The 13065-nt window shown below is 41.8% G+C and overlaps 1 protein-coding gene across 8 annotated transcripts in view; it reads left to right on the top strand.

Annotated features, from left to right (window-relative positions):
• The window catches only part of Ccser2 (coiled-coil serine-rich protein 2), a 112672-nt gene that overhangs the window by 25172 nt on the left and 74435 nt on the right, over positions 1 to 13065 (top strand). For 6 of the 8 annotated variants that reach the window (XM_017600329.3, XM_063275367.1, XM_063275366.1 and 3 more), the window contains one exon: positions 774 to 970. In XM_017600329.3, coding sequence (XP_017455818.2) covers positions 774 to 970 — 197 coding nt within the window. Of the gene's footprint in view, positions 1 to 773; positions 971 to 10911; positions 10998 to 12745; positions 12922 to 13065 lie in introns of those variants that run through there. The other 2 variants (XM_039095013.2, XM_039095014.2) reach the window with 2 other exon arrangements.

Raw genomic sequence — 13065 nt, 5'->3', positions numbered from 1 at the left:
TTATTTTGTAGGATAGAATCAGTCAGACTCTTCATACTTTGCGCTCTTGGGGCTGTCTTTATATATGCTGAGTCCTGCATGGAATAGACCATGGTTTCCAGGTAGTTCCCCCACTCTGCCTGGGAGTGGCTTTCCACCAAACACTGAACATCACCATTCACCATAGCCATCATTGCACTCTGCTGAGAGTAAAGCCGCGTCACACATCTTTACTTATATTATTGAGGAGACAGAGTGCCTGCTGATCATTGCTCCTTACACTTGACTGTATTGACCCTTAGTGCGGGATGAATGTTATCTGTTCATCTGCCCTGACAAAAGGAGCCCAGAGGGAGTGCACAGAGGCATGTCTCGTCAAGGGACTGGCTCAGATAGTCGTGCACTAAACTGTCTTCAGGTATTATAAACTGGAAGATGCCTAGAACTACTTGTCTTTTAAGGACATATCTGCGAGGTAAGTAGCCTGCAGAGAGGAGGAGTTTCCTGAACAGTGGTTAAACTGAAATACCTTGGGAAATAGTAAAGGAATGTGAAGATGGAAAAAATGTTACAAAGTGAATTTTATGTTTACTACAAAATGTTTCAGTGGCTTATTTTTAATACTTTGCCTCCTTTTTTTTAAGTTTATTTAGGAGTTAGGGATGCAACAGTTACCGTTTTTGAACCAAATGCTATTATAATAGATTGGATTATTAGAGCTTATATTTTACAAGTGAGAAATGACTGTGTTTTATAAATTCATGTTTTTTTCTTTCTTTTAAAATCATTTGAAGACAGGAGTGAATGTACAAAGCATATGTCTGGCAACAACTTGATTTCACCCGATACGGATTACAGAGCTGGGTCTTCATTTGAACTCTCTCCATCCGATAGCTCTGATGGGACGTACATGTGGGATGAAGAGGGCCTGGAACCCATTGGAAGTGTCCATCCTGTTGGCAGCTATGAGTCCTCGGAAATGAACAGCATAGTATGTATGGATTCTGTGCCCTTTGGGAGATTGCTTTTTATTTTATTATACACACATATGATGGCACTGATAAATATTTTAAACCTAGAAATCAACTTTCTTATTTGAGAATTAGGAATTCATACCTGACGGTTAATGGCTTAAAAATGTGTAACTAAAACTTCAAGAATATATGACATTTGACTTACATAGACACACACACACACACACACACACACACACACACACACACACAATTTATTATACAGAAAGGCATTTGTGTTTACTGTATTGGTCAAGTTAAGCTAAGAACATGGCATTCATAACATTTTTAGTTGCCGTACTGAGAGGTGCCACTTGGTGAAGGGGTGTCAGGGCTGGTGCTTAACATGCGTTCTCCACAGAAAGAGGGCTGGATTGCTGGACAAGTTGCCCCAGGACCAAGAGTTAGCTGTTGACAAACCTTGGTTGCTCTGTGCTAAAGTACTACCATTTTGTCACCAGTTCAGTGTGCCTTTAGTGCAGCGAAGGTTTTGGCATTTAATTAATTGATTAATTAATTAATTAATTATTTTTATTTTTTAATTTTGTTTGAAAACTTTAACTGAATTTATTTATTATAGAAACAAGCCGGGGTTGGGGATTTAGCTCAGTGGTAGAGCGCTTGCCTAGCAAGCGCAAGGCCCTGGGTTCGGTCCCCAGCTCCGAAAAAAAGAAAAGAAAAAAAAAAAAAAAAAAGAAACGAGCCAACAAACAGCTCCCTCAAATACTGGTAAAGATAGCGAAGATCCAAACAACTTACCATAACTGTATTTCACAATTTTAAGAACTTTTTTTTTGGAGTTCTCAAATTAAGGTTTACTAATCTTGTTACCCATTGCCTCTGATTTTGTTTTTTTTTTTAAATTGGATATTTTATGTATCTACATTTCAAATGTTATCCCCTTTCCTGGTTCCTCCCCCATCATCTCTCCCCCTGCTTCTATGAGGATGCTTCCCCTCTCACCCACCCACTCCCACCTCAACACCCTGGCATTCCCCTACACTGGGGCAAAGAGCCTTCACAGGACCAAGGGCCTCTCCTCCCATTAGTGCCAGATAGGGCCATTCTCTGCTACATATGTGGCTAGAGCCATGAGTCCCTCCATTTGTACTCTTTGGTTGGTGGTTTAGTCCCTGGGAGCTCTGGGGGTCTGGTTGGTTGATATTGTTGTTCTTCCTATGGGGTTGCAAAGCCCTTTAGCTCCTTCAGTTCTTTCTTTAACTCCTCCATTGGGGTTCCTGTGTTCAGTCCAATGGTTGGCTGTAAGCACCCTCATCTGTATCAGTAAGACTTTGGCAAAGCCTCTCAGGAGACATCCATATGTATCTCCAGTCAGCAAGTGCTTCTTGGAATCAGCAATAGTGACTGGGTTTGGTGGCTGCACATGGGATGGATTCAGATCAGGAATTGACAAATGGGACCTCATAAAATTGCAAAGCTTCTGTAAGGCAAAGGACACTGTCATTAGGACAAAACAGCAACCAACCGATTGGGAAAAGATCTTTGTCAGTCCTACGTCTGATAGAAGGCTAATATCCAAAATATACAGAGAACTCAAGAAGTTAGACTCCAGAGAATCAACTAACACTGTTAAATAATGGGATACAGAGCTAAACAAAGAATTCTCAGCTGAGGAATTTCAAATGGCTGAGAAACACCTAAAGAAATGTTTTAACATCCTTAGTCATCAGGGAAATGTAAATCACAACAACCCTGAGATTCGTCCTCACACCAGTCAGAATGGCAAAGATCAAACACTCAGGTGACAGCAGATGCTGGCGAGGATGTGGAGAAAGAGGAACACTCCTCCATTGTTGGTGGGATTGCAGACTGGTACAACCATTCTGGAAATCAGTCTGGAGGTTCCTCAGAAAATTGGATATAGTACTTCCTGAGGACCCAGCTATACAGCTCCTTGGCTTCTATTCTTAACCAGGGCTCTTGTAGGTTTGGACAGCTTTATAGGACAGCTGCCTGTAGTGACTTAAGCTGTTTTGGCCTTGGGCTTGACCTTATCTTCGAAACCCCTCTAACTATGATAGAAGACAGTATTGCCAGTCACACTCTTGCAGTATCTAATGTGGCCTGCAAGTGGCACTGGTGCTTTCGCTCACAACCTGCTAATCAGTTTGTGGTCTCACGTATGTACTAAGAGGATAGGAAAATAATCTTCCTGCATCTGGAAAGAGGGATCTGCAAGTGCCACATATGAATGCACAGTTCTTTCCTGGAACACTACAAGTAACTTAGATACTGACACACTAATAAAATTGCAGCTAAAATGACTCAGTGTACTTATTTAGGTTATAAAATAGAAATACTCATAAATCAAATTGGTTTATAGACACATATAATTCTGACTTTCAGGCAGCAAAACTTTCTGTACCTATATAAGCCTGTGGCATGGAGAAACCAGATTGTTATGAGAGGCTTTTACGTTTCAGACATAGGGGTATGTAACTTACGGAGTATCTTCATCTGATCAGATTAAGTTTAAGACTTGACTGTGTTCTTTATTAATAGGCTTTTTCAATGTATAGTTGAAGTCTTACCAACATTTTGTCCAGTAGATGGCAGCAGTAAGCTACTTAGAATTTGACAGTTTTTAGAGGTTCATTATCATGACTGACAAAAGGCCTCCTCTACTGAGTTTAGAACATACTTGATGACCATGGTGTTAAAATCCTTGAGCATATCCTTGATTAATATGCTTGAGTATAACAGATGGGAGGCAGAACAAGATAGTGGCTCCTGATTTTTTCTGTGGCTTTTTGAGTTAGGCTTGTCTGTCCTGTCAGTCTCTCTGTAGACCAGACTTAGGGACTCCCTGGCCTCTGCCTCTCAGGGCTGAGATTGAAGGTGCCCACCATGCCCAGCTTTGATAGTACTCTCTTCTGATCCAGGGAAGAGACAAGGTCCATAAAGGATGGACGTATTGGCAAAAGCATGTTAAGGTCCTCTTTGGTAGTTTGGATGGAAGCTCACATTTTTTGCTTTGCATATTCTCAGCTTGCTTTGTTTTGCAGACACATCATCTCACTGGTCTCCATTGAGCTGCTATTTCCACTGATGCATTTATCATCCCTCCCTTTGCCCAGATACCAGTGTCCTTTGCCAGTTTTTTCTGTGTTCTTCCCTTCCCTTCATGGTAAACCTGCTGGATCCTTAGCACAGAATTTGTTTAATTTTTTTCTTTTTTTTCCGCAGCTGAGGACCAAACCCAGGGCCTTGTGCTTGCTAGGCAAGCGCTCTACCACTGAGCTAAATCCCCAACCCAATTTTTTTCTTTTTTTTTTAAGTAAGTTCATTTTTACTTGCATTTTTTTTTGATTTATTTATTTATTTTATGCATATGAGTACACTGTAGCTGTTTTCAGATACACCAGAAGAGGGCATCAGATCTTATTACAGATGGTTGTGAGCCACCATGTGGTTGCTGGGATTTGAACTCAGTACCTCTGGAAGAGCAGTCAGTGCTCTTAACCACTGAGCCATCTCTCCAGCCCTTTACTTGCATTTTTGATGTACTTCACTCTGATATCATACTACTTTTACTTAAATTGTCTTCCTTTTTCTGTTTTTCCACTTTCTTTTTCTCTGCTAAAATCATTCTCATTAATGAGTGACTTACCTGCAAGTGAACTTCAGTGTGCTGCTCCTGTTCTCGTCTTCACGGCAGTGTTGATCCCAGTCTGGGCTCATGTAAGGACATTCCTCTGTAGGTCGTGAACCAGGTTAGATACAGTTTCGATGAACCTTCTCCCCAGCCTTCCTCCTGTGAAGTTAGTCCAGGATCTTGTGCATCTGTGTGAGCGCTGCAGCCCTGTGCCTGCACCGAGCCTCCGTTTCCTGCAAGTACAGCTTTTAGAGCAGGACTTTGTGTTTGAGGGAAAAGGGTTAAAGACATGGCACAAGTTCTTCTCTTGTGAAGGATAAACTGACCTTTGAGACTGGCACTCTTAGAGTTACCAGCTAGAGTCTCAGCCATTTATGTGCTTAGTAGTATTTGTTGTTTATAGTTTATACTCAGTAAAGTGCATGAACTTACAAGCATCCCAAGGAATTTTGATGGAGTTGTCCAGGTTGTTATGGGGAATATTTCCATCACTTCAGAAAATTCTCTTCTATTCCTTTCATTGATCCTCTTATTCCAAAGAAAGGTTAGTTACTCTTAGCAAAAGACAGAGGAAGAGTCTTCTATTACTGTAGATCAGTTGTCCTGTTTTTAAAATGTATATAATGAAGCCGAGTACATGTTAACTTGTGTCTGGCTTTTAATGAATTGTAGGATTTTTGTATTATCGTCTGTCCATATGTCCGTCCTCCATGATGAAGTAAGCATTCTACACTGAGCTGTATTCCCAACCCTTGTCCATTCTTCTTACTCAATCGGGTTCCGTTGTGTGAATGGCACAGCCTACTTTATCCCCATGTACATAGGCTTTTGAAGTTGTTGGAAGTTTTAGGTTCCGTACAGAATTGCACTGTTGAAAATATTTTGTTGTCTTTTTTCGTGAAAATGTATTTGTTTCAGTTGGCAGAATAGAAGAGGGATTCCTTTAGTTATAGGCACACTGATTTTTATAGACAGTGGTACCAGTTTTCCAAAGTATGGTGTTTACAATTCCCATTGGCAGCACAGACCCATTCTGGAACTCTGCTTTCTTCTCTATACTTCATGTTGTCTGCCTTTTTTGTTTCTTATTCTGGTGGGAATATCATGGTATTGTTTTGGAGACTATACTCACTGTCTGTTAGGATAGCCTCTTTTGTGATATGCATTTAATTGGTCTATACATTAAAAAAGTATTTGTAAAAATCCTTCACATGCTTTTGTTGGTTAGCTTTATGTCAGCTTGATACAAAGTGGAGGCATTTGGGAAGAAGGACTTTCAATTGGAAAATGCACCTTATATTGGCCTGCAGCCAGGTTTGTAGGACCTTTTGTTGATGATCGGTTGATGTGAGTGGACTCAGCCATGCCGGGATGGGAGGGCAGTTGGCTGAGGGAGCCATGAGGAGAAAGCCAGTGAGCAGCATCGATTGCCTTATGCTTTGGTTCCTGCCTCCAGGCGCCGGCCTTACGTTCCTGCCAGGCCTCAGTGGGAGCGCAACCGGAGAACAGTCCGAAGAAACAAACCACCCCATGCTCGTGGTCATGGTATTTGACAAGCAATAGAAACTCTAAAACACATGTGATAAATATATATCTTAGGTACCTAACATATGTATGTGTGTATATTTTTTATCCTGAATTGCCTTCTCAATTTCTGAATAGTATTTTTTGGTAAGTTTAACTGGGTTTTTAAAAACATTTAAAAGAAAATTTGTCTTTCTCTCGTTTTACATCCTGACCACAGTTTCCCCTCTCTTCTCTCCTCCTAGCCTCTTCCCCTGACCGTCCCTTTTCCCTAAATCCATTCTTCTGTTTCCCTTCAGAAAAGGACAGACCTTCCACGGATATCAACCAAACATATACCGAGTTGTAACAAGACTAGGTATTCTCCTCATTTTTAGGCTGTATGAGGCAGCCTTGCAGGAGGACACGGGTCCCCAAAGCAGGCAAGAGTCAGAGACAGTCCCCTGCTCACACTTTTAGAGTCCTACAAGAAGACCAAGGTACACAACCACAAAACATACGCAGAGGGCCTAAGGCAGACCAGACCAAGCTGGCTCCCGATTGTTGGTGCAGTCTCTGTGAGCCCCTGTGAGCCTAGCTCAGTTGATTCTGTGAGTTTTCTTGTGGTGTCCTTCACCCCGCTGGCTCCTACAATTCTTCTTCTCTCTCCTCTGTAGGATTCCATGAGCTGTGGCTCTCAGCATCTGCTCCATAAGCTGAGGGTGAGGCCACTCCAATGACGATTATGCTAGGCTCTGACTACAAGTAGAGCAGAGTTCATCCTCCCTGCCCCAGTTGTTAGTGTTGTTCAATTTACTAATTTTCTTTTATTCACTTTTGTTCAGTGTGAAATCTTTGATTACTCTGAAGTAAAAAAGATGTTTCAATATTTTCTTCTAAACACTTTGTATTTAATCTTTTACATTCAGATCTACTGTCCACCTTGAAGTTTACTTTGTGTAGTGTGTGGTAGAGCTCAAGATTAATTTTACGGTATGGTGTAAAATAGAGGTTCAGTATTGACTATTATTTTTGGAGAGGTAACAATTGGGAAACCATCTTACCACATTCTTCTACTACAGGGGCATCCATTTCATAATTCAGTGACTGCATATATAAATATTTCTTAGTCTTTTGTAGTTCCATACAGTTTAGAATAAGTTTGTCAGTTTCAATGAAGGAGGCAGGGAGTTTGGATAGGATTGTACTGAGTTTAGAGGACAATTTGGAGTGAATCAAAGTGTTTACATTAGCCTTCTTCCAATTTGTGTGTACAGGATATGCCTCTGTTTATTTGGTTTTTAGAGATTTTCTTTTTTTGTGTGTTTTTCTGTAAATTGTTATAACTATGGTATGATTAACAGTGATTTTCAAGTTGACATAGATTTATCTAGAAATAGAATCTCACTGAGAAATTGTTTAGATAATGGACCTGAGAGAGATTTTCTTATTTGGGCTAAACTAGGAGGATCCAGCCTGCATGTAGGCAGCACCTTTTCTGGGCACAGCACCAGAGTGTGTACACGGTATTTTATTACACCGATCTTTGTGGTTGTAATATGGCCTGTCATGTGACCCCTTTTAAGTTGTCATATGTCTGTCATATTTCCTATCTCTGCAGTAGCTCTTTGGAGTAGCTATGGACTGGTTACAACTTGTTTTAAACTGAGGTGACCTCAGTTGAGTAAAGTGACACTGTTGAGTCAGGTTTGTTGCTAAGCTCACACTATTGTTAGGTTTGTTCTGTATTCACAGTTTGGTGTTCTTAGCTTTTAGTTTTTTATACACTCAGGATGCCTAAGTGTATTTACTCTAGGCTTTCAGAAAATCACAGGTCAGCCTATTTATTTTGTGTGCGTGTGTTCATTTGTGTGAACATATGCCTGGAAGCAAATATCTTTCTCTGCTGAGTCATCTTGTCAGCCTTTAAACATTTAATTGATATTTAACTGCTTTGAAGATTAAATACAGTATTTTTTTCTGATAATTTTTTATAATTGTATTCACATCTGCAATACTTGGAAACTGTAAGACGGTGACATCTTCTTTTCTGTGATGCTGTGGTTGTCATTGAAGAGGAGGAAGAGTACTTCAGTATCATGAGGACCGATGTCCTTATACCAAGATATTTGACAAGCGATAATTATTAGGCCATATATGTGAATGGATAGGTTTTGTTTTGGAATGCTTTTTTTTTTTTTTTTTTTAATTGGAGCTTTGGTCTTGCTGTGTGTCCGAGGCTAGCATGTGGGGTATCCTTTCCCATACTCTCAGGGTGCTGGGACTAAAGGCTCGAGCAGCCAGCCTGCTTGGTGATTAAAATAGGAGGGCCTTGAGGTGCTTGAAGCAGATGGCTCTTGAACGTGTGGGTATTTGTGTGTGCTTTGCCCGCAGTTTATTCTCATATAGCAGGCCAGCACAAGTCCTTATTTTAACACGCTATTTTACTTTAGAGGGCAAATTGCTTGACACTAAGAGCTGTCCTTTCATTTGGTGATGCCATACATTTTTATTTCATGTGACTGTGTTTTCCTGGAGCAAGTGGCTGCCTTTCTGTTTCTGCCCTGACGATTGCAGGTAGACATCCCTGAGACTGAGATGTGCATTGGGTCTTAGGAGATTCTTAGTAGTTCACGCAGCTTTATGAATTCCTTAGGTTGCTTCCAATGTGTTTTGGGATTTCTGTAGCCCAGAAATAGAAAGAAAGTAAAACTATCAGATCTAGTATGTATTTGTCTTTGAGTTATAGAGGAAACTTAGAAATCTTTGAATACGATCTTAGTCTGATTTGACTTCCTCTCCTATTTTTCATTTAAGAGGACACTAGATCTTTGATCTTTTCTACAGTATATTTACATGCATTGACTCAAAGACAGCAATAGCTTGTTTCCATCCTACTGGTTTTACCCCATTTAGCAGTCCTTTTTATTACTTGTTAAATTCTGGGGAGGTCTACATTGTTATTTCTTTACCTTTCTTTCTTTTGTACCTGTTCAGGAAATGCCTTTGTACCAGTGTTCTTGCCTGTGTCCCTGTGCAAGGCTCATTTGAAGGTGCTTGCCTCTCTCCAAATGCTCACGTGCTGTCTCTTCCCACAGGCTGTGCTGTAACAGAGCAAGCCTCCCTTTTCCTCTGCCTTTCAAGAGTTTACTCATTCTCCAGTGTTTCACTCAGTCGTTTCTTTTCTCCTTGTTCCTGCTAAGGGTGATAGTTTAGTGCTGAGGTAGGTTCAGACCCAAACTTTCAAAAACTTTACATTACTTTTTTAGTTGGGAGGGGTTCGTTGCGACTTACAGTCGGAAGGTACAGTCCAGCATGGCAGGGAAGGCGTGGCACTAAAAGGCTGCCTGCGCTCATTTGGGTTAAATCAGGGAACAGAGAAATGAATGCTGGTATTCGATGTTCCAGACATTAATTAGACCAATTTTTCTATGAAGTCATTAGATTTAACTCTAGCAAGTTGTAAAACTTAGACTTAGCTCTAGAAAGTTGTAAATTTGAATTAAAAATAAAATACTCAGTTTTCAGTAAAACTTTATTGCATTGTGGGGTCCAGCACAGCAGGGAACATGTGTGAGTCTGAAGTGCAGGTTTTACTTTCATGGACGTTCATGTGATGACTAATATTATCAGTTGGTTGGACTAGATCGGAGACATACCTGGCCATGTTTTTGAGGGTTTGTCCAGAGAGGTTAACTGAGGATGGAAGGTGGACGTCATCTCCTGAGCTTTGCTGCATCACTGAGTAAAATAGGAGAAAAGCAGCCGAGAGCCAGCCTTGGCTTTCTGCTTCTGATGGTGGGTGCAGTGCACTGAGGTAATTCACGAAATGTCTTCAACTGATGACTGAGAAAGAGGTGAAAGTGTAGCACTGTCAGATCTGACCTGTGTGTCGGACCAGGCGGCTTTTTGAGGACGTGATGCAATTAAGTTAGGCCAAGGATAGAAAGGGTAATTGGGCGAGTGTTCTGTATTTTGGGAATGGATAGGAGGATAATGTACTTGAAGAAGTGTAAGGAGGCTAAGCTAGCCCAAAACTGACATGGTTAGGAGATGGAAAAGAGGTCTTCAGCTCGAGCTCTACTCTGGGTGGGGGTTGGATCGCTGAAAAGGAGCTACAGGAAAGCTTAATGGGAAGGAACAAAACCTGTTTACACTTTAAAAGTGTTCTGTGTCAAAGATTGAATTGGACATCTTGAAGAACAGTGGAAGCCATTTCCGGGGGGTGGGGCCATAGCAGCAGTGGCTTGTACTAAGGTGGTGCCTGCTGAAGGCGAAGAGGAAAGGCAGTTTGGGAAATGCTCAGAGAAGGTCCTGTTGGCCGAGCTCCATTCTCGATTGATTGTACTATGGAAACATCGCCTCCTCAGCCTTAGAAGCTGAGGTAGTAGTTGCGCTTCCGTTTGTTCTGCCACACTGTCTGGGGCTTCTGGTGGGACTCGTCCTTTCCTGGCCCTTCTTAGCCCTGTGAGGTGGATGCGCCTTTTGGCTTTCAGTGCTCGGGAACCTCCTCTCTGTCCTGATGGTCAGCCTGCTCACCTCGGCTCTCTACTCCTACCTCTTGCCTTGAGTACAGTTAGTATTTTCTTGTTCCTCATTGTTTGTTTAGGTTTTAGGCTCTAAGGTCTCAGTAAATGTTCATCGAAATGAATGCCATGAAAGGTCCCTAAAATATTGCCATCCACTTAAAAGTGGACACCCTGGCTGCAGCTGCTGTTCGTTGCCATCAGTGTTTCCCATGCATATTGTGACATAGCCACTTTAGGAAGTGAGTTTCTAAGGCACCGCGTGTCATAATAGCAAGCTGCAAGTAGCTAAACATGCTGTGTCAGTGTAGATGGGAAGGTGAGGGCGGCTTACAGAACACTGAGACGGTCTTAAAATAGGTAACTCCGAATTTCAAACTCATTTTATCTCTCCAGCCGTTGCCTGGTACAGGACCACAGGACTTGAGAGAAGAGAGCAGACTGCTCAGTGTAGTCACTGTAGATAGGGGGATACAAGGAGAAGAAGAAACCTGTGTCTCAGCAGATGTTTTTCCATGTTGAATTATCAGCAAAAGATCTTTCTTGTCCCACAAACTCACTTTTGAATAAGCTTAAATTTATTAATATAGTTGTTTTGACTCTTTAAACATAATTCTATATTTAATGTCAATGGACTGTAATACATTAGCAACATTGCAATCTGAAGCTTAATTCAGTAGCTGTCTTTTGAGTTCTACTATGATGCAGGAATACTGTTGAATTCTGAAGACTTTGATGGATAAAGTTGTGTCTATCTTTAATAAGTTCAGATTCTGGTACCATATAAGCATGATTACAGTAGGGATTTAAAAGTCATGGGCTATTGTTAGTTTGCCTGAGGACTTCATATAACAGATGGAAGATGTGATTGTGTTGAGGGAGAAGAGAAGGTTTCAGGGGGTGGGTGGAAAAGAGAGAGAGGGAGAGAGAGGGAGGGAGGGAGGGGGAGGAGAGAGAATATGCATTTGTTTTAAGAAGGAAGTGACATTAGACTGAAGTTTTGAAGACTATGTACAAAGTTGATCTGTTGTGTTGACCAAGTAAACCCTGAAGGTGAGCGTGTTAGCATGCGTGGGTGTCCGGTCACGCTGAGGATTACCAGTGCAGCTGAGTACGAGTGTCAGATGGGGAACAGCTAGGGATGAAGCTAGAGAATGAGCCAGGAAGGCAGGGGAGCCCTGATGCTGGAGGCTGAACTTGCAGATATTTCCATAGCATGTTATGAAGGTAGTGAGACTGATAGAGTAGTGAATAGTTTTGTTAAATTTCCATATACACTTCTAGTGTACATATGGTATTGAACACAGTAGGTTTTGAAATATTGTTTTTTCATAAATGCAGAGTTTGTATGCTATTTAAACATCTAGGCAAAAGGCCGTGTATCAGATAAGGGTGAACATAAAAGTCATTTGTTAACAGAAAGCACAGTTTTCATAACCATGTGCCTCTTAGGTAGCTGTGGTCCCTAATTTGGAAGCAAGATAAATAAGGCTGAGAGGACTGACTCCTCTCAGTTAGATTAGGTAGGGATTAAAGATTTGTTCAGGAGAACACTGAGGCTGTAAAACCAAGTGTTTTCCACTCATAGGATGGCCCTAAGAGTTGGGAAATTGCTGTTCTATTCTGAATGAGTAGTTTATACATTTTAAAACAGCCCGGGCTCTCCTTTGTTTCCTCTAAAGCAAATGCCAGACCCATTGCTTCCACACTCTTCCATTTCTAGGGACATTTTGGTGGCATTACTTTAGTTTTTTGTCACTTTCTTGGGTGAGTCAGGGGCCCTGATTTTAGAACCTGTGAACTGAGTATCTTGTCTTGGGTTTCAGGGAGGCAGAGGTTGAAAGGTGGTTTGCAGAGCATCCATCCATCCACCCACCCATCCATCCATCCATCCATCCATCCATCCATCCATCCATCCATCCATCCATCCATCCCAAAAGCTGCCCCCTGTGCTGTCCTCCCCTCACCCCACTTCATGAATCCCTCGCCTCATCTTCCCTCCACTTCTCTGAGAGGGTGGAGCTCCCCATGGGTATTTCCCCACCCTGACACATCAGGTCTCTGCAGGGTTAGTCACATCCTCTCCCACTGAAGCCAGAAAAGGCAGCTGTGTTGGGGGAACAGATCCCATAGTCAGGCTACAGCTTTAGGGACAACTGCTCCTGTTGTTTGGAACCATGTGAAGATGAGCTGTTGTCTGCTACATGTGAGCTGGGGCCGTTGGTCCAGCTCATGTGTGTTCTTTGGCTGGTGGCTCGGTCTCTGAGAGTGCCCAGGGTTCCAGGTTAGTTGACTCTGTTGGTCTTCTGTGGAGTTCCTGTGCCTTTCAAGACCTTCAATCCTTCTCCCAACTCTTCCATAAGAGTCTCTGATCTCGTTTTAATATTTGCCTTAGGCCTCTGTATCTGTTTTAGTCAGCTTCTGGGTG

Source organism: Rattus norvegicus, chromosome 16 (genome assembly GCF_036323735.1).
Source record: "Rattus norvegicus strain BN/NHsdMcwi chromosome 16, GRCr8, whole genome shotgun sequence".
Classification (NCBI taxonomy): domain Eukaryota; kingdom Metazoa; phylum Chordata; class Mammalia; order Rodentia; family Muridae; genus Rattus; species Rattus norvegicus.
The sequence above is the reverse complement of the archived record's forward strand: the minus strand, read 5'-3'. Positions and strand labels throughout refer to the sequence as shown.